General features: G+C 41.0%; 1 protein-coding gene across 1 annotated transcript in view; it reads left to right on the top strand.

The window, feature by feature from the left end:
* Window positions 1-25,499, top strand: part of PCLO (piccolo presynaptic cytomatrix protein) — a gene marked incomplete at its 5' end in the record, with an annotated part of 521,208 nt that overhangs the window by 435,670 nt on the left and 60,039 nt on the right. The window contains 5 exons of the mRNA XM_084610084.1: window positions 410-503; window positions 13,115-13,186; window positions 17,327-17,507; window positions 21,179-21,373; window positions 22,627-22,809. Coding sequence (XP_084466210.1) covers window positions 410-503; window positions 13,115-13,186; window positions 17,327-17,507; window positions 21,179-21,373; window positions 22,627-22,809 — 725 coding nt within the window. The remainder of the gene's footprint in view (window positions 1-409; window positions 504-13,114; window positions 13,187-17,326; window positions 17,508-21,178; window positions 21,374-22,626; window positions 22,810-25,499) is intronic.

Below are 25,499 nucleotides of genomic sequence, written 5' to 3'. Positions count from 1 at the left end.
TAAGCCTACCTAAATGTGATAACAGAAAGATGTTCTTTGGGAAAGAAACACATTATCATTTACAGTTGTAATTAAAGCCCTGCACTAAACAGGCAGGAGGTATGTATAACTACAGTAAAAAAAAAAAAAAAAAAAGGCTTGTGTTTCCTGATGCTGGAGGTTGAACAGTTTTCTTGTAGGCAGGCTGAGTTTTCAGAAGGCTCATAACGTCAGCTTTTTAAAGATAGCATCATGAAACCATGGTACAGCAGCTTGGGCAATGCAGATAAAGAAGGTAGGCGCTCATTGTATTCTTATAGCCCTGAGTTGTTGCAGGTTTTTTTCTATTTCCATAAAATATATTCTGTACAAGAACAGAAGGAAACAAAAGAGGACTAATGTAATGTTCCCTTCCTTTGTTCAAATTCAGTGCTGAGTACAAGCGGAGGACTAAATACGTGCAGAAAAGCTTGAATCCCGAGTGGAATCAGACGGTCATTTATAAAAGTATCTCCATGGAGCAGGTACATGACTATTAGCACTATCCACTGTGATTTTCTGTTCTATTATTTGTATGGCCAGTAACTGTCATTGTGGAATCAGGGGTGATATTGGAGGGAGTTCATCCCCCTGAGAAATCCTGCTATCAAATTGAAGGGAAGCTTGAATGATTTCCTTGCCTCTGATAGAGTTCACTCTCTCTACAGATACAGTTTGAGCATCTCTGCCAGAGATTTAGTTGCCCCTTCAACTCGTAAAAATACTTCCCAATAGTTTTGGTTTTTTTACTTTGGAATTCACCGTATTGCACCTACTATCAGTTATTTAAAAAAGCGTTTGGAGGCAAATACCCTTGATCCCTCTATTAGTTCTATACGCACATACACATCATTTAAAGTCACACCAGGTCAACATTACTATGCTGGACTATCAATATACTTAGTGTATTTTCCAGGGATAAGTAAGTTCAAGCACATTTAACATAGATTTGTTCACCAAGTGGCATAGGCGTCAACTTCTGCTGGCACTGGTCGGTGCTCGATCCCCCTCTGCCCCGGCCCCTCCCTGACTTTACCCCATCCTGACCCCTTTCTGCCCCTGCCCTGCCCCCATTCCAACCCCTTCCCCAAAGTCCCTGCCCCAACTCTGCCCCCTCCCTGCCCCTATTCCAATCCCTTCCCCAAATCCTGGCCCCGGCCCTGCCTCTTCCCCACCTCCTCCCCTGAGCACGCCACAGTCCCACTCCTCCCCATCCCTCCAGAGCTTGTTACGCCATGAAACAGCTGTATTGCGGCGGCAAGTGCTGGGAGGAGAAGCGGGAAATGGCGCGCTCAGAAGAGGAGTCGGAGGTGCGGTGGGGCGGGGGGGGCAGAGCAGGGAGGGGAGCGGAGCTTGGCTGCTGGTGGGTGCAGAGCACCCACCAATTTTCCCCGTGGTTGCTCTAGCTCTGGAGCATCCACAGAGTTAGCGCCTATGCCAAGTGTTGTTGTCTTTGTCTCACTGTCTGGAGTGGCTCACGACCCTGAGTGCCAACCTTGGGGCAGACTGTCAAGAAGCAGGGGAAAAACTCCAACCTGGTTGTATGTTCTATAATGAGATTTCACCAACCTAGTAACAAGTGTGATCTCCTAAAGCACTATACCAGTCTTACCATGGAGTCACAGAGAGTCCCACTGCCACCCGGGCAAGATGGACATTATAACAGATGGTTGCTTTACACCAAAAATCACAACAATATTCAGGTTAGTCCCAGTCCTGAAGGACCAGTCACTTACTTCAGGCCAGTTGTACTCAGATCTGAAACCAAAGACAGTACTTGTAGCTAATCCTGTAACAAACCAGCCACAGGTTTAGTAACTAGGAAAAAGAAATAAGAGTTCTTTACAAGAGTAAAGCAGGTAAACACACACACACACACACACACATGAGTTACAGTCAGCTTTCAAAAAGTAATAGAAACTTCTGTAGTAAGCAGACTCTATGTATCCTTTAGGGCTAACCCAGGCAAAACATGCTTAGAAAGCCTCACCCTCAGAGTTCAAGCAGCAAAAGAATAATAAATTCTCCTTAACAGGCATTTTTATTCCCTTCCCCCAACATCCCAGTGATAAAATGAGGGGTTGGGCACGTAATCTCTTCAGGGCTGTGGGAGACAAAATCAACAAAGTCTTTGTTCCATGATGGCCCATTTGGATTCAATAGTCTTTCCTCATGGGCAGGAATCTGTAGGAATCCAGCATTTTGCATTAGGTGAAGTCTTCTTTATTGTTTGGTGAGCTACATAGTTTCAAAGCAAACATTTTACAGTTATAGAACATACACTTCAGTATTACCTTATAGCATGGTTTTAAGTGAGATTATGCATGCAGCAATTTACAGGCATTTCATAAAGTCTAAACACTAGACATATAGATATAAATTCAGTACCTATCTTAATAATACTCCAGAGGTAATACTGACTGGTTTACTGTTATGCATTTGTCAGTGTTCAGTGAGGCCTAAAGGCTTTGGCATTCGTTTGCATTTGGTCTGGTGATGTCACCATCTTCTTTTGAGACAGCCTAGTTAGCTGATGACCATCAGAGATCTTCCTTCCTGGCATCTAGCATGTTTAAGATGCACCTGCTGAGTCTCAGGATTGTAACTAGAGACTCAGGCTCTATGTGTTTTCCAGGTCTGTGAGGCTGCCTCCAGGATCCCACACTTTCAGCAATGCCACAGCTACAGGCATGGCAACTCTGAATGTGATGCTGAATTAACTAGAGAGAGTGAGTCAAGACATAGGGCATGTCTAAGACGGAGAAACAAGAAGTCTTGCTCCTTACAGTCATCCAGATTCACTTATATTAGGGGTTCTGTTGTTTTCTATATTTAAATAAAATACATATGGAATGTTGCTGTTTTCACACATAATAGTGAGGGGCTTAAAGATGGGCTTAGTCCCCTGAGAGGAACATTTTAGGGTTTTTATTTTCCAAGAGTAGACCAGCTTCAGTCACAGTTGAGGAGGGGAGTCCTTCATGTTCTCAAAAGCTTTCTCCTGCTTACTATTGTTAGTTTTCTAAATCTAATCTTGAGTTCCGAAATCAGCTGTGGTAGCCTTTAGCATGGCAGTGCTCTGAGTGTGAGAAAGAGAAGTTTTGTCCTTTTTAAAAAATTCTGACAAAACGAGGGTCTCCCTCCTGGTTTAAATCCAAAAATTATGGAGTAATGGACCTAGACAGATTATTTGTTTCCAGCACCTGGATCCAGTTGCATTTCCCGAATGTTCCTGTATTTCTTAGCATTTAAGTTCTTGACACTTTCAGATTTGATTTTTCACAGCCATCCAATCTCTCAGTACTTTATAAATGACTTCAGCATGCCAAGCTTGCTACTGCAGAATGTCCAGATTTTTTCAGCTGCCTTGATCTGATGCTTCATCCTGACACACAGCCCTTAAAATTAGCCTCCCAATTTCAAACTTGATTATTTATTCTTCTCTTTCAGTGATGACAGTGTGGATTAGTGAATTCATTTTTGCATGAAGCAACACTAAGAAGGCTGGAGAGGGGACTAATGTGGTTCACAGGATTGATAATGGGTAGGGCTGCATGTCAGTCATGGAGGTCACAGAAGTCACAGATTCCGTGACTTTCCACAGTGTCCATGACTTCTGCAGCAGTCAGTGTGGATGACCTCAGGGCCGCCCAAACAGCTGGCTCCCGGGCCAGCTGCTCAGGTGGCCCCAGGGACAGCCAAGCCCTGGGGACAGCCACACCAGCCGTTCCAGGGCAGCCGGAGCAGCTGCAGTCTGTGGTCCAGGCAGCATTCCCTGGGTGGCCGGCCAGAGCAGCTGTGGTCTCTGGCCCCAGACAGTGGTCCCCAGGCAGCTGGCAGGAGCAGCCCCAGTCCACGGCCCCTGGCAGCAGGAGCCGCTGGCCCCGGGTGCCTCCAGCCTCAGGAGCCACCTCTGCCCCCAGCAATGACCACCCCAGCAGCGTCCCCCACAAAATATCCCTCCCCACACTCCCCCGCCCAAGTTTTAGTCACAGGTATTTTTAGTATAAGTCATGGACAGATCATGGCCATGAATTTTTGTGACCTGTCTATGACTTTTACTAAAAATACTCATGACTAAATCGTAGCCTTAATAATGGGCTATGGAGTCTTTTACTGCTAAGGTCATGGGCTGAAATCCAGCTCAGTTATGGCTTCCAGGGTTTGTGTAAACTTGTATTTTGGTGTCACACCTTGGGGGTTTGCATACATAGCATTTCAAACTAATCCAAAAGTTCAAAGTGAAATTCAGCCAAATCCCTGCCTGTTTTCACAGTGAAGGTATGCGAAATGAAAATGGTATGACTGCAATGCAGCCCCTAAACCTCCCAGGTTCACTAAAGAGGTTTGTAAATCTTAGCAAACTTTCCAAATAATCCAGGCTGATTTTCAAGTTTAAAATGGTTTGGTTTCAGGGTCTGCTGTGAACATGTCACAGGTCTAGTTAGCAGGGACTGAACATCAAAAATTTATTTGGTGACCTTAAATGAGCTGATGTTCTCAGCCAGAGCCTAGTAGAAAGTTGTCTGTATCTCAGCCACTCTTACCACAGGCCCTAATTAGCAAAGTAACAGTCAAAAGTTTGCCATTCAGGATGCCAGCTAGGGCCTGTGCTAAGAGTGGCTGAAATACTGACACCTGCTCACTGAGCTAGGATCAAAGAATTTAAAATGTGACAAAAAAGAATTTTAAATTTTTTTAACCTTTGCTTCTACTGTCACTACAATCGTATTCTGTTCTCTTCCATGGAGGTTCTGGGCAAAATTTTCAGAATGAATAGTTTATTCAAGGAAAAATGCAGTTTTATTCGAACTTTCAGCAAATTTGACAAATAGTTTCAGAATGGTTGGAGGAAGAAATGGTGTTGATGCTGGTATCCTTCCCATTTACAACCTTTAGCCCAGTGGTTCAGGCACTGGACTTTCTTGATTCAACAAAAATTCCAAAAAAAATCAGATTCTGTTTGATCCAAACTGCATTTTGTTTTTAATTTTTCAGAAAGACCACGTCACCCAACCAAAAAATCAGTTATTCACCTTGCTCTATGTTAATACAGCACTCATCACGTTGGTATCTGAGTGCCTTCCAGTAATACATCAAAGAGAAGTATATTAAGAGATGTGACTAACATCTGTCACATGTTGTTTGTTCTTTCGTCGTCTCCGCCAGGGGAGAACTGTGTGCAACATAGTGTCTTTTTTTGGTAGGGACTTTTCTTTTCACACCTCTCCTGGCATGTATCTGTTGGCTAGAGAGAATGAGATGGTTGTGTAGGTGGATGATTCTTCTCTTAGGAAAATTCAGTGCTATTCCATGAATTAGCAAGAGTTCCACAGAGCAGCAAGGTTAAATACCTTGCCAAGATAGCAAATAGCACCATAGTCCCTCCCAGCATTGGATATTTCCTGATTTTTGTGATTCCAGTTGTTCCTAGAGTATATGATGGCTGCAAATGCACATATAAATAAACATATACTACAGCTTGGAGAATTGTCTCCATGTCAAGCTGTTCATAGTGTCTGGACGCATAGCCAACATGGATTGATATTTCACAACAGTTTGATAATGACTATAAATAGGAGTTTAAGAGAATAACAATGCTGGTTGCAGAACAGATGTTCTGATCAGCAAACTACTTAAGCTACATCGGATTGTGAATTAGCCATATACTGTCAGCAATCATTTCCTTGCTAGTGTTGGCTCAAAAACTTGATACAACTATTCTTTCAGAGAAGCATTTTCCACTCCTCCATCAGTTTGGAGAGTTGGTCTGAAATCCATAAGATGAAATTAATTAAAGATAAGAACAAAGTCTTGCACTTAGGAAGAAAAAATCAAATGCACAACTTACAAAATGGGGAATAATTGGTGAGGTTACTGCTGAAAAGTTTCAGAGGGTCATACTGGATCACAAATTGAACTGAGTCAATAATGTGATACAATTGCAAATAAGGCTAATATCATTCTGGAGCGTATTAACAGGAGGTAATTGTCCTGATCTACCCAACACTGATGGGGCCTCAGCTGGAGTAATTTGTCCAGTTCTGGGCAGGACACATTAGGAAAGATAAAATTGGAATGAGTCCAGAGGAGAGCAACAAAAATGATAAAAGTTTAGAAACCTGAACTCTGAGGAAAGGTTAACAAAAAACTGGGCAGATTTAGTCTTGAGAAAAAAAGACTGATACGGGGAACCGATAACAGTCTTCAAATATTTTGAAGGCTGTTATAAAAAGGACAATAATCAATTGTTCTCCATATCCACTGAAGGTAGGACAAGAAGTAATGTGCTTAATCTATGGCAAGGGAGACTTAGACATTAGGAAAAGCTTTCTAATTATAAGGGTAGTTAGATTCTGGAATGGGCTTCCATGGGAGATAGTGGAATTCCCATCACTGGAGGGTTTTAAAAGCAGGATGTACAAACACCTGTGATGGATGGTCTAGGTTTATTTGGTCCTTCCTCAGCACAGGGCACTGGACTTGATGACCTCTCAAGGCCGTTTGATTCTATGATCAAAGGCATGCTCGCCTGCTGACAGCAAATAAGTATTATTAAATGTTTGTTAATAATAGTCTTTTTAACGTCACTGTCTAGACATTGGCTGGTTATACAATTTTTCATTTTCGTTTTCTCTTTCATAACATAGCAGAAATTAAACTGAAAATAATTATGAGAAAGACTTTTGAATGAAACAGACTTTTTCAAGACCATAATGATTAATTTTGCAATGTAGCAAGTTCCAGTTAGACAGTTAAATGGAAAAAATAAGTAAAACTGAGTATTTATTTCATAATTAATTTTTTTGGAAGGGGAGAATGATGGAGATATTTTAATTTAGGGAGGGGTTCTAGACATATATTACAAACATTGCTATGTATACTCAGTGCAAGTCCCCTTTCTTTGGATAGGTGTAAGATGGAGTGATGAGAGCAGATGATTTGGCATTAAAAGTACTGAGTTTTATTCCTACCTTTGCCATTGACACCGTACATGACATTGGACAAATTTAAAAAAAAAAGTCTGCCACAGTTTTCTGATCAGTCTAAAGTGGGTAGCAATACATTACAGGAGTATTGTGAGGCTCAGTTCTTTAATGTTTGTAAAACATTTACACTTCCTTGAATGAAATTAATATATAATAGATTTATTTAGAAAGGATATAGTTTTCAAAGGCATTTAAGTGACTTAGGAACCTGAGATAATTTTCAAAAGTGACTCAGGCACGTTGGAGCCTAAGTCTCATTGAAAGTCACTTAAGTTCCTGAATGCCTTAGTCACTTTTGAAAATGCAGTGTAGGTTCCTAAATCATTTAGGCTCTTTTGAAAATTATATCCACATTCCCTTTCTGCCCCTGTGTACCGAGTCCTTTATAACAATGTAAAAGGCAATGCATTTAAAAACCTCATAGAATATTAATATAAAACTAAATAAGTACAAATAATTATAAAATTATTATTCAGTATTAATTATTCTGCACCATGCGTCTTGGCATAAATTAGTACTATGCTCTTCCAAAGCGGCTTTGAAGAAAAGGAATAAGAGAAGGCTCTACATCTGGCGTAGGAGTCAGGGCCTGCATAAAAATATTCTGCTTGCTCCATTCAGTGAGTTGTGTGAATTTTCCCAGGGGAGAATATAGAAAATATTCCCAATGGTATGTACCATAGCTACACGAACACAAATATCATAGTCATCAGCAATATCACGCAGGCAGTGATCTCCAGACCTTCAAATGGAGACCTCTGCCATGTGAACTATTAATATAGTAGTTAGCTGTTAGTTGTGTCTGAGCCAGTTACTAGAGGAGACATTAATCACATAAGCAGGGGAGAAGGGTCTGACATTCTAGGCAGTATATGGGGAAATGGCAGACATTAGCTGTTACTCCGCATGTCCCCCCAGGCTGTTCTCTGGAATCTGAGGTTCACAGGAGTTCAGATCCAAGAACATGGCAACATTTATCACTCTATCTCTGGTGACATAGATACTTTATGTGGAGTCTAGTGCCAATCACTAGGCAACTGTCACCTGTCATCAGCAGGGCTACATTTCAGTATCTTCCGCTCCAGTAATACATGTTCCTAACACTTGAGCTAAAGGAGAATTGTTATTAGTTGTAATAGTATTACAGTGAATTTCATCCAGATACCAACAAAAGGCAACATAATCATAATCTGAGCAAGACGAACATTCCACCATGTAGGCTGTGTTATACATACACATATTACTCAATACATTTCAGTAAATTTACGTTAGTGTCACAAAGTCCTGTACACAGCACTCAATTTTATGAATACTAGGAATGGGCAAACCTTGCAGGGTTTTAGATTTTGTAAACTTGACATGCTTTTAGGGGGTCTGGAGAGGATAGCTTGGAATTCTCACTAAACTAAGTTTGTGGTGGTAAAACTTTTTTGCCCTATAATTTATACCCAGATTTATTTTGAGCGAGTCAATTAAAAGTGTTTTGTCTAGCTCAAAAGAAGCTTGTGCTCTGCTATACATCAGAAATAAAAAAAACATTCCTCTAAAGTTAAACTGCACTAAGTGGTGGCCTGTATATAGTAAAGATCCTGTATCTATTTTTGTCATAATTTTTTCCTCTCTATTCCCCTTTTCAATATATTATAAATGTATTATATTTGATACAGTGCAGTAACCTTAACATGTTATGTGCTTTTACATTCTATATTGCAAAACTAACAGACATGAGACAAAATGAAACCTGTAGTCAAATGACTGCTTAGTTTAAAGTACCCTCATAAAAAAATTGGTTTATGATTCAGACACAACAAACCGTTCCTTTCTTTTCTACCTAGCATCACTCCTCTCTGAGCAGTCAATGTTAGGTGACTTGCCTTAATAGGCACTAAAAGAAATCATGATGATGGGTACTGAATGGATGGACTGACAGAACTAGAACTAGAAAACACCTGGTTTATGCAGAGACTATCATCTCTAAGGACCGTAAGGATGAAATCCTGGTCCCACTGAAGTCAATGGTAAAATTGCCATTATTAGCTTGAGTGGGCCCAGAATTTCATCCAAATTGCCACATGATGTGTCACAATGCTCACTTTTATCTAGCAACTTCCCACACAAGAAACACCCACTAACTGATTCAGGCTCAGCAATGCCTTTGTCTCACCATGACTGGCGCCTAGCCAAAGTTGCTTCCTGATCAAAGCGTGATCATGGCCATCTAGCTGTCCTTCGCCTGGGAACACTTGTTCTTTTCCCGATGAGTGCACTCCCACCTACACAGACACACCTGCCCAGGTTTAGAAAAATTACTTGCAATCACATCACCCGTTAACTTCCTGAGGGGACCTTAAATCACTGGCTTCAGCAGCTAAAATTGGATTATGTAAAACAGCACCTCACTTTGCTCAGATAGAGTCACACACAAGGGCTACTTGTAAAATCTCTAATCACAAAATGCTCTTGATTCCTTAATTGTGGTACATATGTCTTCAGACAAATACTTCCCCTCAACTCATATTTGAAACTTATCTCATGCACCCTGCTTAGCAGAGTTCCTCTGATGATTGTCCATTATCCTGGTATTTTATAAAAGCTTTATTAAGTTAAGAGGATTAAAACAGACACTACAAAAAATGTGGAGTACTATAAATTTCCAGCTCTGTTTTATTATCTTGCTAATACAAAAATGCAGTTCCAGCATAGGGCCAGTTGCTTGAAATCCTGGTCTGCTGGATAAGATAGCTCCATCTGAAGAGGGGTGTGATTCTTGTTCAGTGGCGCAAACATAAATTATGCAGGTTAAATACACAATGAAACTTTTTTTTCAGATTTAGACTTAAGAGAAATGATAAGAGAGTGAAGAAGAGAGAGACTAATGTGCTGGCGACATTTTAATAAATGGCTCCCTCAAAAACATTCTGCCTCACTCGGCAGTGCTGTCTGTGTCAAATACTCTTCCCACACAATAAAATATGTATCAGTTCCCACACAAAAATTCAATCAGATCCATACTTTTTCCCCTCCTAGATCCATCTATCCTCTATTTGACATTGGTGAGGCCTCATCTGGAGTACTGTGTCCAGTTTTGGGCCCCACACTACAAGAAGGATGTGGATAAATTGGAGAGAGTCCAGCGAAGGGCAACAAAAATGATTAGGGGTCTGGAACACATGACTTATGAGGAGAGGCTGCGGGAACTGGGATTGTTTAGTCTGCAGAAGAGAAGAATGAGGGGGGATTTGATAGCTGCTTTCAACTACCTGAGAGGTGGTTCCAGAGAGGATGGTTCTAGACTATTCTCAGTGGTAGAAGAGGACAGGACAAGGAGTAATGGTCTCAAGTTGCAGTGGGGGATGTTTAGGTTGGATATTAGGAAAAACTTTTTCACTAGGAGTGTGGTGAAACACTGGAATGCGTTACCTAGGGAGGTGGTAGAATCTCCTTCCTTAGAAGTTTTTAAGGTCAGGCTTGACAAAGCCCTGGCTGGGATGATTTAATTGGGGATTGGTCCTGCTTTGAGCAGGGGCTTGGACTAGATGACCTCCTGAGGTCCCTTCCAACTCTGATATTCTATGATTCTATAATTCCTTCTGTTGAAGTCCAGCACATTCATAACTTGTAGAGAAGAGGCACTCTTTAGAACATCTCTCTAAATGTTTAAATATCTTTGCCTATAATTTGTAAAGGGCATTCACAAATGATATGCTAAGCTTTCCCTGCTATCTTGCCACTTTATATAGTCTCTTGTTCAAACTTCTGTTTAATTTTTCACAGGATATTTCCAATAAAAACGTGTTCTATGTTGCCCGAGTGGATAGGATATAAAAAAAGAGAGAGAACAGAATTTCACTTAGTTAAGAGCACTTTTTAAATCTTTGCTTTCAAACCATATTTTTATTGTTGCCCTATTAGCAAGTGCATTATGTATTCCCCCAAAAAATATTTAAAAATCTCCTTGGGGGGGGTAGGATATACTTATTTTAACATAATTTTCAAAGAAACTGGCACTGCATAACTGTTCGTTTTACTAAGACTAAGTGAGACCAGAAGATATTTTGTAACAACAATTACTATAAATCCACTTTTTATTGTGAAGGTCTTCTACATCATTAAGAATATCTGTATTAAACTGGTTTCAGAGTAGCAGCCCTGTTAGTCTGTGTCCACAAAAAGAAAAGGAGTAGTTGTGGCACCTTAGAGACTAACAAATTTATTTGAGCATAAGCTTTTGTGAGCTGCAGCTCACTTCATTGGATGCATTCAATGGAAAATACAGTGGGGAGATTTATATACACAGAGAACATGAAACAATGGGTGTTACCATACACACTGTAGCGAGAGTGATCACTTAAGGTGAGCTATTACCAGAAGGAGCAGAGAGGACTTTTGTAGTGATAATCAAGGTGGGCCATTTCCAGCAGTTGACAAGAACATCTGGCGAACAGCGGAGGGGGGTTGATGTGCTTAGGCCCTATGATGGTGTCCCCTGAATAGAGTAAGTAGAGTAGGGGCTTTAGGTGATGAGAGCTGAGGAAGCTTTGTTCTAAGTCAGCCATAAAAATGTTGGCATACTGTGGGGCCATGCGGGTACCCATAGCTGTGCCGCTGATTTGAAGGTATACATTGCGCTACATTGATGACATCTTCATCATCTGGACCCATGGAAAAGAAGCCCTTGAGGAATTCCACCATGATTTCCACAATTTCCATCCCACCATCAACCTCAGCCTGGACCAGTCCACACAAGAGATCACTTCCTGGACACTACGGTGCAAATAAGTGATGGTCACATAAACACCACCCTATACCAGAAACCTACTGACCGCTATACGTAACTACATGCCTCCAGCTTTCATCCAGACCACACCACACGATCCATGTCTACAGCCAAGCTCTACGATACCACCGCATTTGCTCCAACCCCTCAGACAGGGACAAACACCTACAAGATCTCTATCAAACATTCTTACAACTACAATACCCACCTGCTGAAGTGAAGAAACAGATTGACAGAGCCAGAAGAGTACCCAGAAGTTACCTACTACAGGACAGGCCCAACAAAGAAAATAACAGAACGCCACTAGCCATCACCTTCAGCCCCCAACTAAAACCTCTCCAACGCATCATCAAGGATCTACAACCTATCCTGAAGGACGACCCATCACTCTCACAGATCTTGGGAGACAGCCTTGCAACAAAGCCCGTTGCCAACTGTGTCCACATATCTATTCAGGGGACACCATCATAGGGCCTAATCACATCAGCCACACTATCAGAGGCTCATTCACCTGCACATCTACCTATGTGATATATGCCATTATGTGCCAGCAGTGCCCTCTGCCATGTACATTGGCCAAACTGGACAGTGTCTATGCAAAAGAATAAATGGACACAAATCAGACGTCAAGAATTGTAACATTCAAAAACCAGTCGGAGAACACTTCAATCTCTTTGGTCACTCGATTACAGACCTAAAAGTGGCAATTCTTCAACAAAAAAACTTCAAAAACAGACTCCAAGGAGAGACTGCTGAATTGGATTTAATTTGGAAACTGGATACAATTAACTTAGGCTTGAATAAAGACTGGGAGTGGATGGGTCATTACACAAAGTAAAACTATTTCCCTCCCCCCCCCCCCGCTGTTCCTCAGACGTTCTTGTCAACTGCTGGAAATGGCCCACCTTGGTTATCACTACAAAAAGTTTTTTCCCCATCCCCATTCTCCTGCTGGTAATAGCTCACCTTACCTTATCACTCTTGTTACAGTGTGTATGGTAACACCCATTGTTTGTACAGATGTGTAGTCACTATCAACGTTTAAAAAGTCACAGTATGGGCCTTGTGCTGGACACACTGTCGGGCTTTCAAAAGCAACTTCTCAGAGTCTCAGCAGTGCCTTGTACAAGCCCATCCGTCTTGACAACAAACTCCAGCTTTGCCCAAAATTAATTTTCTGAGATCAAGGTTGATGTGGGGATAAAAAATTGTCTGGCTATCACATTGAAAAACAATGCAGGCAATTAATAAAAATAGAAGCTATTGTATGGATGCGACATGAGGTTTATGATGGCAATTGGGATTAATCATCTTTTGATTTAAACTGTAGCTGAAGAAGAAAACACTGGAAGTGACTGTCTGGGATTATGATAGATTCTCCTCCAATGACTTTCTGGGTGAAGTGAGTATCTAATTTCCTCTCTTCCTGCAAACTCCCTCCCCACCTCTTGGGAGACACTTGATTAAATGCACATTGATAATAAGAGATTGTTTGTTTGGTGGTTGTGGGACTCATAGAAACATTTTTCTTTAGGCTTAGCTGCTAGGCCATAACTATACTACTGCCTGACTTCATAAGAAATGTGTGAGATTTCCTTCATTCACCCACAAAGGGCACCAAACTTTTCTGTCTCTTGTTATATCGTAGTAGGGCTAATTTTGTGCATTTAGGATTAAGTGATTCTGCTGAATAGTTGCACTAATTTAGCTCAGTGTTTCAAAAGTAACTTGACGAGGGATTTCAGCTCTGACAAATAGAGTCTGTCTTTGTCTCAGGACTGACGAGTTTTCTATAGTGTGGGGAGAAGAGCGGCCGTGCCAATGAGAAAAGGACCAAATTCTGCCTGGAGGCCAGGGTTTTGCAAGGCACTTAAGCACACGCAATTGCAAAGAAGTCAGTTGCATGACGCAGCTGTAACTGAAAGCACAGTCTTGCATAGTTTATTCCTAATGTCTCAATAACACTGCTCCAGGTCAGCAATGATGAAAAGCTTGGATACAACCTGCTTTCCCTTTTTGTTTTAAAGCATATGTAATATGAATTACCAGCAATAACCATGTCAAATCAGTAATTAAAATTGTTATTACCACAGAGGATAACAATTAGAAACAATTACCCAGAAAAATCAATTACTAAAATTACCATTTGGATCAAGTGATACTAATGTGAAAAAAATTGCTTACCCTCCATTTAAGGTGTATTATACAGCATATGCAATGAAATGTTATTCAGTTTAGCACCAGATATGCTTTATTGTGACCATAGTACCAGGCAAGTTATGTCAGCACTTATATAATCTCTAGAACAAATGTAAGGATGAGTTTAAAAAGCAATTACATGATTACTTACATCCTACCTACCACATCACATTGTTGCTGTCTTCAGCATACTTATCATACCCCAAAATGCATGACTTTAGCGAGTATCTACATCATTATTATTTATGACCTGTAGATTAAATTGGTGTTTTAATGACTGCTTCTCTGGCATGATTAAAACTTTTGACTTGAAATATGAGCACCATCTGCAAGTATTTAATCTAATTTATAACTTCATTTTTATTTAAATGTGAATGCAGTTCCTCGTTGGGAAAGTGAGAGAGTGAGAGAGAGCGCAAACAAGTATATTTCAGGCCCATTATTTAGGGGCTGTCAAGGATTAAATCAGAAGGAAACCTAACAAGTGACAGTGGATGTGGGGTGCATCCAAAAATATAACTTGTCAATGACTGTTGTCTCTAAGGGCACCACTGATGAAGCAACTAAAAGCCCCCCAAAGAAACCAAGCCAGAGCTTGGGTCTTGCCCAGCATATGAGAGCTAAAGACAAATGTCTTTTCTGCCCCCCTGGAAAGAGACAGACTTGAGGAGACTTCCCAGGTAGAGCTGAGGAGTCTTTCATAAATTCATTGGACTGCTGAATCAGTCTGTATTTTTTTTTCTAATCAGATGACAAAGGCTTGGTTCCTAAAGTATTTGCACCCTTTCCTTCTGCCAGCACTAGAGAAGATTCCCTTACTATTACATGTATGAGTTTATTGGGAGCCTGCAAGGGTTACAACCTGTAGGGGCTTCTGTTTTAATTATCTACAGCTTCTGCCTGTTGTCCAGCTGGCTTGCTGCTAAGTATCCAAGCATTTGGTCTACAGGACAGTCACACAGTGACCTCATCCTGGGGTCAGGTACCAAGAGCTGTTCCACACAGAATATTGGTCTGTATGTAGATCAGTCTAATTCTAACATTCTTGTGCTTTGGTGCTCCTACCATTTCCAAAGGACAACTTGCCAAGAACTCAGCATCAGGAAATATTTTCTGCCATTATTCAGCCTAATTTCCATGACACTACTCTTTGCTAAATTCCTTTTTAAACACCCTAAACTATTCATCTCTACTTACTGCTCCATCTATGAGTGGTCTCTTTGCCTTTGCCTCACCCTGACCAGCCTCTTTGGTGAGTCTGTGGTAGCCTGCTTATGGGACAGCTATCAATGACAACTCTCCAAGCTGTATCCCTTGGAGAGAGTTCCTCCAGTCCTTAGTTAACCTTTGGTAGCTTCAGACAGTGGGCCTGATGTATACCTGTCTGCTATTTAGGCTGGGAACTGTTCTCCTTTAGCCCTGGTCTACACTGGGAGGGATCGATCTAAGTTACGCAACTTCAGCTACGTGAATAATGTAGCTGAAGTTGACATTCTTAGATCTACTCACCACGGTGTCTTCGCTGCGGTGAGTCGACTGCTGCCACTCCCTCGTCGACTCTGCCTGCGCCTCTCACGGCGGTGGAGTACAAGAGTCGATGGGAGAGCACGTGGGGATCAGTTTATCATGCCTAGACTAGACATGATAGATCGACCACCACTGGATCGATGGCTGCTCACCAATCTGGTGGGTAGTGTAGACGTACCCTTAGTCTCCGCAATAATTAGAGGCCTTCTCCGGAGCACTGGAGAAGTTCTAGAAAAGTGGAAGAGAGCGAATGTGCCAATTTTTAAAAAGGGTAAATAGGATGACCGCAGATCATTATAGGCCTGTCAGCCTGACATTGATCCTGGGAAAGATAGTGGAGCAGCTTATAAGAGACTCAATTAATAGTGAATTAAAAGAGGGTAATGTGATTAATGCCAATCACCATGGGTTTTATGGAAACTAGATCTGTCAAACTAACTTGGTATCTCTTTTTTTTTGGTAATATACTTAGGCTTCTATAAAGCCTTTGACTTGATACCACACAACATTTTGATTAAGAAACTAGAATGATAGAAAATTAACATGGCACATAATAAATAAATGAAAAACTGGCTGACTGATAGGTCTCAAAATGTAACTGTAAATGGGGGATCATAATTGAGCTGGCGTGTTTCCAGTGGGATCCTGCAGGGATCTGTTCTTTGCCCTACTCTATTTAATATTTTTATCAGTGACATGAAAAAAAAACATGAAATTCTATAAGTACCTACATGGGGAACAAATGTTCTCCATCACTGACAATTTTTAAATCAAGCTTGAATGTTTTTCAAATGTAATGCTCTAGAAATTATCTGGAGGGAGTTCTAGGGCCTGTGCTGCACAGAAAGTCAGACTAAATGATCACAGTGGTCCCTTCTGGCCTTAGAATCTCTGAATCCTTAAGTAGCTGCTCCTTTAAGATGCTTCTAGACTACAATATGGCCCAAAGTTTTACCCCCACAGCCTCTTTTCTGTTCCAAATATATAAGGTGTTTGTTTGTTTGTTTGTTTGTTTGTTTATGGTGGAGCACTCAGCTGTTCTTTCATGCCTTAAAGAGTGGGTCTAGAGGATTGTTCATCCCCTCGGCAACTCTTGCTTTGGTCACTGGAAGTTGTCTTCAACTTATTCTGTGCTCCCTGCTCCCCTTTATGAACTCAATCTCTCCCCAAAGAGCTCTGCTTCCTAAGGTCAGAAGATGTTTGTAATCAATTGCCTATTCTACCTCCTTTGCACTGACTGAGTCCTAAAGAGAACCTCCCCTTTCTGGACAGATCTTTCGAAAGGCATCCAAGACTCCTGCCAGCAGCACTAGTTGCCCAGAGCAGTGGGTCTCAGCAAAGTAAAGTCAGAGGAGCACAGGCTACATCATTTAAAGGTCTGCACAGTTGTTCCTCTCATGGCAATGCTCTCAAGGCATTGTCTTCCCCTCCCCAATGCAGCTCTGATTCCTAAAAGGCATTATTGAGTACAGTATTTTTAAGCAATAGAAAATAATTGTTCCCTTAATATTTAAAGTTATAGCTATCTCTTTCCTTTGTGGGGTAAAAAATAATAGATATTAACATTTGAATATAATCACTAAGCACATATAAATACTTAAAGAACCTTTCACCATCATTCTTACATTATATAAGATCTCTTTAGTAACAAATATTCATTAACATCTCATCTTCCCCTTATAGGTTTTACATTGGTATGATTCTATTAATTTTTGTGAGGTACTTTTGACTTACACCAGCATCATTGAGATTAGATTCAGTCCACTTTGTGTCTCATGTTATATCTTAATCAGATATATCATATGTCATTGTGCAGATATTGATTGAGCTATCCAGCACCTCTCAGCTTGACAACACCCCAAGGTGGTATCCTCTGAAGGAGCAGACTGAAAGTATTGACCATGGAAAATCTCATTCTGGGCAGAGCAGCCAGCAATCACCAAAGCCATCTGTCATCAAGAGCAGAAGTCATGGAATCTTCCCTGACCCATCCAAGGGTAAAAGCTATGAAAAATTTCCCTAACAAGTCATCAGAAATCTATGATGTAACAGAACCTTTTGTGATTTTCAGGGTCCCATGGAAAAACAGAGTGACTCGCATATATTTTCTACATACTTTTATTAAAAGCTAAATCCAGCCTCACAGTGATTTCAGTAGAGTTAAACTGCTTACACCAAAGCTGAATTTGGCCTTTTCAGTACCACTTTATTAAGAAATTGCGTCTTTCAAACAGGTTTCAGAGTAACAGCCATGTTAGTCTGTATTCGCAAAAAGAAAAGGAGTACTTGTGGCACCTTAGAGACTAACCAATTTATTTGAGCATGAGCTTTCGTGAGCAACAGCTCACTTCATCGGATGCATGCCGTGGAAACTGCAGCAGACTTTATATACACAGAAAATATGAAAAAATACCTCCTCCCACCCCACTGTCCTGCTGGTAATAGCTTATCTAAAGTGATTATCAGGTGGGCCATTTCCAGCACAAATCCAGGTTTTCTCACCCTCCACCCCCCCACACAAATTCACTCTCCTGCTGGTGATAGCCCATCCAAAGTGACAACTCTTTACACAATGTGCATGATAATAAAGTTGGGCCATTTTCTGCACAAATCTAGGTTCTCTCACCCCCTCACCCCCCTCCCAAAAACCACACACACAAACTCACTCTCCTGCTGGTAATAGCTCATCCAAAGTGACCATTCTCCCTACAATGTGCATAATTAAGGTGGGCCATTTCCAGCACAAATCCAGGTTTTCTCACATCCCTCCCCACCCCCATACACACACAAACTCACTCTCCTGCTGGTAATAGCTCATCCAAACTGACCACTCTCTACGTTTAAATCCAAGTTAAACCAGAACATTGGGGGGGGGGGGTAGGAAAAAACAAGAGGAAATAGGCTACCTTGCATAATGACTTAGCCACTCCCAGTCTCTATTTAAGCCTAAATTAATAGTATCCAATTTGCAAATGAATTCCAATTCAGCAGTTTCTCGCTGGAGTCTGGATTTGAAGTTTTTTTGTTTTAAGATAGCGACCTTCATGTCTGTGATTGCGTGACCAGAGAGATTGAAGTGTTCTCCGACTGGTTTATGAATGTTATAATTCTTGACATCTGATTTGTGTCCATTTATTCTTTTACGTAGAGACTGTCCAGTTTGACCAATGTACATGGCAGAGGGGCATTGCTGGCACATGATGGCATATATCACATTGGTGGATGTGCAGGTATACGAGCCTCTGATAGTGTGGCTGATGTTATTAGGCCCTGTGATGGTGTCCCCTGAATAGATATGTGGGCACAATTGGCAACGGGCTTTGTTGCAAGGATAAGTTCCTGGGTTAGTGGTTCTGCTGTGTGGTATGTGGTTGTTGGTGAGTATTTGCTTCAGGTTGCGGGGCTGTCTGTAGGCAAGGACTGGCCTGTCTCCCAAGATTTGTGAGAGTGTTGGGTCATCCTTTAGGATAGGTTGTAGATCCTTAATAATGCGTTGGAGGGGTTTTAGTTGGGGGCTGAAGGTGACGGCTAGTGGCGTTCTGTTATTTTCTTTGTTAGGCCTGTCCTGTAGTAGGTAACTTCTGGGAACTCTTCTGGCTCTATCAATCTGTTTCTTTACTTCTGCAGGTGGGTATTGTAGTTGTAAGAAAGCTTGACAGAGATCTTGTAGGTGTTTGTCTCTGTCTGAGGGGTTGGAGCAGATGCGGTTGTATCGCAGAGCTTGGCTGTAGACAATGGATTGTGTGATGTGGTCAGGGTGAAAGCTGGAGGCATGCAGGTAGGAATAGTGGTCAGTAGGTTTCCGGTATAGGGTGGTGTTTATGTGACCATTGTTTATTAGCACTGTAGTGTCCAGGAAGTGGATCTCTTGTGTGGACTGGACCAGGCTGAGATCAGCGGCACTGCTATGCGTACCCGCATGGCCCCACAGTATGCCAACATTTTTATGGCTGATTTAGAACAACGCTTCCTCAGCTCTCGTCCCCTAAAGCCCCTACTCTACTTGCGCTATATTGATGACATCTTCATCATCTGGACCCATGGAAAAGAAGCCCTTGAGGAATTCCACCATGATTTCAACAATTTCCATCCCACCACCAACCTCAGCCTGGTCCAGTCCACACAAGAGATCACACAAGAGATCCACACAAGAGAGAGGGGGGTGAGGGGGTGAGAGAACCTGGATTTGTGCAGGAAATGGCCCAACTTTATTATCATGCACATTGTGTAAAGAGTTGTCACTTTGGATGGGCTATCACCAGCAGGAGAGTGAATTTGTGTGGGGGGGTGGAGGGTGAGAAAACCTGGATTTGTGCTGGAAATGGCCCACCTGATAATCACTTTAGATAAGCTATTACCAGCAGGACAGTGGGGTGGGAGGAGGTATTTTTTCATATTTTCTGTGTATATAAAGTCTGCTGCAGTTTCCACGGCATGCATCCGACGAAGTGAGCTGTAGCTCACGAAAGCTCATGCTCAAATAAATTGGTTAGTCTCTAAGGTGCCACAAGTACTCCTCGTCTTTCAAACAGTATATTATAAAGTGAGATCCTATGTGTTCTGCATAGGTATTAGAGATCTTATGGTACTTTTCATTTGCCTATGTCTTTGGCCAAAATTCAAAACATATACTGCTTTGGATTAGGCTTTATTTTTCATTTCATTTTGTATTTTATGGCACTGTGTTTTGAGCATGTGTGCTAATATTTAAACTGTTGTTGTCTGACATTGTCAAACTGACATGTTTGTAAAGAATCATAATGAGTGTAAGTTCATTTCACCTTCATTATGGGCCTGAGTAGAATCTGGCTTACACTGGTGTAAATCGGGAGTAACTCCATTGAAATCAGTAGAGGTAGTGGAATTCAGTGGAGTTACACTACTGTGAGTGAGTGAAGAATCAGGCTCAATGTCTCCAAAACCGACCGTCAATGTGTATAATTCTTCAGAATATTTTTTTCAAACTAAATATAGCAGCTTCCCAATATCTCAGCTGGCAAACATTGTGTATCTGCAACACATGTAGTACCAGAGCAATGTCCATCTGATAAACCAGTACAAATGGAGGCCAGATGACAGCAGCGAACTAAGAGGATAGTGTTCTGGTAATAACACACGGTCTGTCTTATTTCTTTTTGGTGTAAGTTTGCTTTGATGACAATTCTGTAAAGCACCGTGTACTTGCAACGACAATATCCTCTCTTGTCTAAATCAGAGATGGCTGTGGATATAATTATATAAGGGCTAGATTGTGACTTGAACTGCACACCACTACAGGGAGATCCTAAACTTGCTCGGCCTACCTTGGACTTGAGTCTGGACACTCAGGGGTAAATGGTGCTGCTTGCCTGCTTCCTTCTTGTAGCACAGGTGGGTAAGGAAGAACTGGAAATGTGATAAGCTTTGGCTCCACCCACCAGCTCACCAGCGAGCAAAGCTGGGTCAGCATGGGAGGTGTCCAAATTTGCTGCTTGTATAGGTCAGCAGCAAACTATACCTTGGACCATAGAGCAACAGGAAAGCAGGGAGGGAATTGTGCCTCAGTGCATGCTAGGGCTACTGCTGGAGTGATGCACTTCAGAACTGTGCCTGGAAACACAATTTTGTGAGAGAGAGAGATTATTTATTTAATAGAAGTAACACTCCCATTTATCCTTTTCCCCATCAGACATGCAGATGCCCACCATTGAGAAATCTCACAGCAGTCCAGGGAGCTCTAAATCTTCTTCAGAAGGACATCTGCGCTCTCATGGACCATCTCGCAGCCAAAGCAAAACCAGCGTCACTCAAACCCACCTTGAAGACGCTGGGGCAGCCATCGCTGCTGCTGAAGCAGCTGTCCAACAGCTTCGCCTTCAACCAAGTAAAAGACGCAAATAAATTCCTCAGCATGGCAGCTTAATGTTCATCTGTTGCCTTTTTCCCCTGCTGTCCTTCCCGGTTTGCTTTTTGTTTGTTTCCGTTCTTGGAACACTCTGCTCACTCTGTTCAATGTATTTCTTTGTGTGTGTGTGTGTGTGTGTGTGTGTGTGTGAACACATATACGTACAATATACTCCTCCTGTTTAGAAGTCTTTTTTTTTTAAATTTATATAGATTGCAGTAAAACTGGCTGTTTCACCATCACTCCCTCCATTCGTGGCCCATGACATTCCAGAGCTGTGCATGACTCATGGAATCTTCCACTGTGTGTTGTTGTTTTGGTGTTGCTAAATATCTCAACCACAGAAATAATCAAACCCTCAGATAGGTGGCTTCCAGCTTTCAAAGAATCACATCCAATATGCATTGAGAGCACATTAACAGCATGATATTAACATCAGAAAACAATCAGTGCATCTACACTGGAGGACAATGGTGGGGAGGATTTCAGGTTGAAAAAACAGTTGTTACTTAACAACGTGACTCAATTTCCTATATTTGAAGCATGGCTGCTTATAAGTCTCTAACATTCCACTCTTTTGAAAGGCTTATTAAAGGCAACCTGCTCCGTACAACGTTTCAGATAAATTCGTATTCGTGAACAGTGGGACGACAATAAATACACCAGACTATTAACAAGGAACTTAGGTACTGAATAGAATTAATAATCTTATCATTCCACTCTCCTTGGGCTTTTCTAAGCCAATTGCTGTAGTAGTGGATTCAATTTCATTAGCTGCTTTATGCACAGATTGATTTAGGGCTAGAACAGGATTTATCTGGTAGCTGGAAATAGATTCACAAATGACAAACCTTCCATTCAGAATTCTAGGACTACAGAGTACAGTTCAGACCTGCACGTTATTACTGGTTGAGGATTTAGTTTCTGCAAATTAAAACCTTCCAACTGTGGACTCCCGGTGTTTGTCTTCAGAGTTTGTTGGTGTGCCATAAACTCATTGTGGTATAAAACACAAAGGGGGGAAAAACTATTTTCTTTGTCCCACCATTATTAATAAAGAAACAGCCAGTTTTAACACCCTTTAATGCTGTGCATGTGGTGTCTCTTTGGTGTTTGAAAACCCTACTTATTTAAGTACAGAACAAAACACTTCTGTCTGCATGAATAACATTTAAGCTGGTTCCATCTGAGGATACATACTCTGGGTTTCCATTTCACCCACACTGCCACAGCAGCACATAAAAGCGGTCAGTCTAATCATGCCAGGAAGCAGCACAGACACAGCATAGCAGGAGTCCTCCCAATTCAAAGAACTCAGTCTGACAATCTGCCTCCACCAGCCAATGACAACAAAGACCAAAGCCAACTAGCCCTCAGAAAAGTGATGTCTGATGGACCAGTCAAGCCCGAAGGAGGTGAGCAGAAAGACATGGCCAAGAAACCAACCGAAGCCAAAATCCTTCTTGCCATGTCTACTGATTCATTGCAGAGTTTAATTATTTATTTACCCTCTGTAAACTGCTGTAAATGTCAAAGCAAATTAAGATCTTTACTTGATCTTACCATAATTGTGTAAGTTCCTAACAAAACAATGTGCTAAATAACATGATAGAACCGTGATTTGTGCACTTCCATGCCGCTGGGGGACCTGCTCTTCTGTTGAAAAATGGATTAACTGTGTTCACACTGCCTAATACAATGCATGCCTTTAACCAGGTCTGCTTAAGCATGCTTTAACAATTCTTGTGTTATGATAAAATACTAATTGCACACTTCTGCTGCTGGAATTCCAGCTAGGACACAGAGCCATTCTCCTCCCCCGACCCCATGTTGTTGTAAGTGCCAATGCATTACTTCAAATGCAGAGTTTTGCAAATACCAGTGGAAAGGAAAGGAATAAAGGAATAGTATCCTAGCAATATCTAAAGTAGAAATATGTTCCTCTCTGTTGTGGGCAATTGTGCTACCAAACCTACATGTTAGGTGTGCCATCATCCACCTATCTACCACTGCTTCCTAACCAGAACTTCATCTGATGCAAATCAGCTAAATCCATTGTCTTTTGGAGCACTTCTCTGGTTTACATCTGCTGTGGAATTGGTCCAGATTATACTGCTTGAGTCTTAAACTATGTGGTGTCTGAGCGAAAGTAGATGGGTAGGACAGCTTTATTATTTTACCCCAGTGCAAAAGATAACAAAACCAAAAACTCTTATTTTGTTTCTAGTCCCCCATTTATTACCCTTCTGTTTTTATCTCAAATTTTCCATGGCTCCCTAGAATGGAAAGAGACTATTGAACAATTATTATTATTAATACTAATAGCAAGCAAAACCCAAAACATATGAAGGTTCGTCAACCAAATGGAATGTTTATATGGGGCATAAGAACATATTTAGTAGCACTATCCAGAGAATGGAGATTCCATTTTGTGGAGGCTTTTGGGATTTAGAAATTTATTTTCATTCCAATTTGGAATAAAACCTGAAAATTTCAAAATTCTCTGCAAAGGAAAAGTCCCAAAAACATTTTGTTTGGGGTTGTTTGGACTTTTTAAATTTTTATATTATATTATATATTCTACTGAAAGAAATTGAAATGAAAAGGCATTTTAATATGAAAAATCAAAACCTTTTGTTTCTAAAATGTTGAGACAAGATGCTTTAAGCATCAGCTCAACTTTTTCCCGTCTAAAACACAATTTTGGCAAAATCAACATAATTTTATTAAGTCTTTTGGTTTTTGATGGAACTACAATTTCTCATGGAAAATGGTCCCATTGAAGATTTTCTGAACAGCTTCAATATTTAGCCAACCTTCCTTGATTGGGAAATCTCATCAGAATATATTCTCTCTTGATAGGTCTAGCACTTCCTAAGAGATGTGTGAACTGAGCTAGGATGCAGGAACTCATGAGTTCTAACTGTTTTTTTATTCAGAATTAGCATTAACTGTATAATTTATTCAACAAATTTTTGCATCATTGTCGTGTTCTCCAGATCATTCCCTGTCCTCAAATTTGTTTGATCAAAATTATTTGCCAGTCACTCTTCTGCAACTCATTCATGGCAGATAATTTTGAATATTTGATCTTCAAGCTGTTTTGATTGACCTTTTACCAAGCTCTGGAATGTGAATGACTTATATAGCAAAAATAAAATGAAGTTATAGAGATATGCACAAAATAAATTACTCTGTTGACTTGATATAAATAGCCTTTTCAAAGTATAGAATATGTTTTTCTTGGTCCAAAGAGCAACCCATGCACTTTCAGTCTCAATGACTTTTACTTTAGATTAACGGAAACAACAAAGTAAGGAAGAACAACAGCAAAGTCTGCATGACACGATGGAAGAACACAGTATGAGCTTTACATGTGAGATGCCGTATCAGTTCTGCCACACAAAAATGGCAGCAGCTCATACAGACAGCAGACTCCTATGAAGTTAGAAGTACAGAACCCAGAAAATAAACTCATAGCGGTTACCTAACTTCATAGGTGATACAAGATAGTTGGTCACTTCTCAGTTCACATGCTGTTGTACAGGGAGCTCAAGCAGAACAGTGGCCTCTCTGCATGTAGCTCACTTCTTTACACAACAATTCTGCTGCCAATGGTTTTGGGCAACTGCAGAGAAGGTGATTGGCTTTGCCCTGAAATGCAACAGGCTTCATCTTGATTCTGTCATTGCATAAAAATGTTGCACAGTTAGCTGACTGATCGGTGTTAAAGACGCAGAGGAGGACGTTTTGTAGGCTCAGGAAGACTCTTTTATATCTTTCAAAGGTGCCTGCATTGAAAGTAAAAGTTGCAGAAGCTGAGTAGAGGATTCAAGCTATAAACTTCATAATAGCCAGCTGCGTATTGTCTATGTGCTTCCAAGGAGACACTACTGTGTATCCCATGGGAGAATGGTACATTAGTGTACTTGTTCTTATGAGAGAATGGCATACTAGTGGAGTTTAGTGTCAAAAGGGCAATATGGACATGAAGTGAGATAAGACTGGTTTTAATTGAGTTTGCCTTCTTGCTTATGCTCAATTTCTTTTACCTGACACAAATAAGAAACTGCTGTGGAAAAAAAAAACGTAAGTAGTTTAGGGA

Source organism: Lepidochelys olivacea (assembly GCF_965140295.1).
Source record: "Lepidochelys olivacea isolate rLepOli2 genome assembly, chromosome: 1".
Lineage (NCBI taxonomy): Eukaryota > Metazoa > Chordata > Testudines > Cheloniidae > Lepidochelys > Lepidochelys olivacea.
The sequence above is the reverse complement of the archived record's forward strand: the minus strand, read 5'-3'. Positions and strand labels throughout refer to the sequence as shown.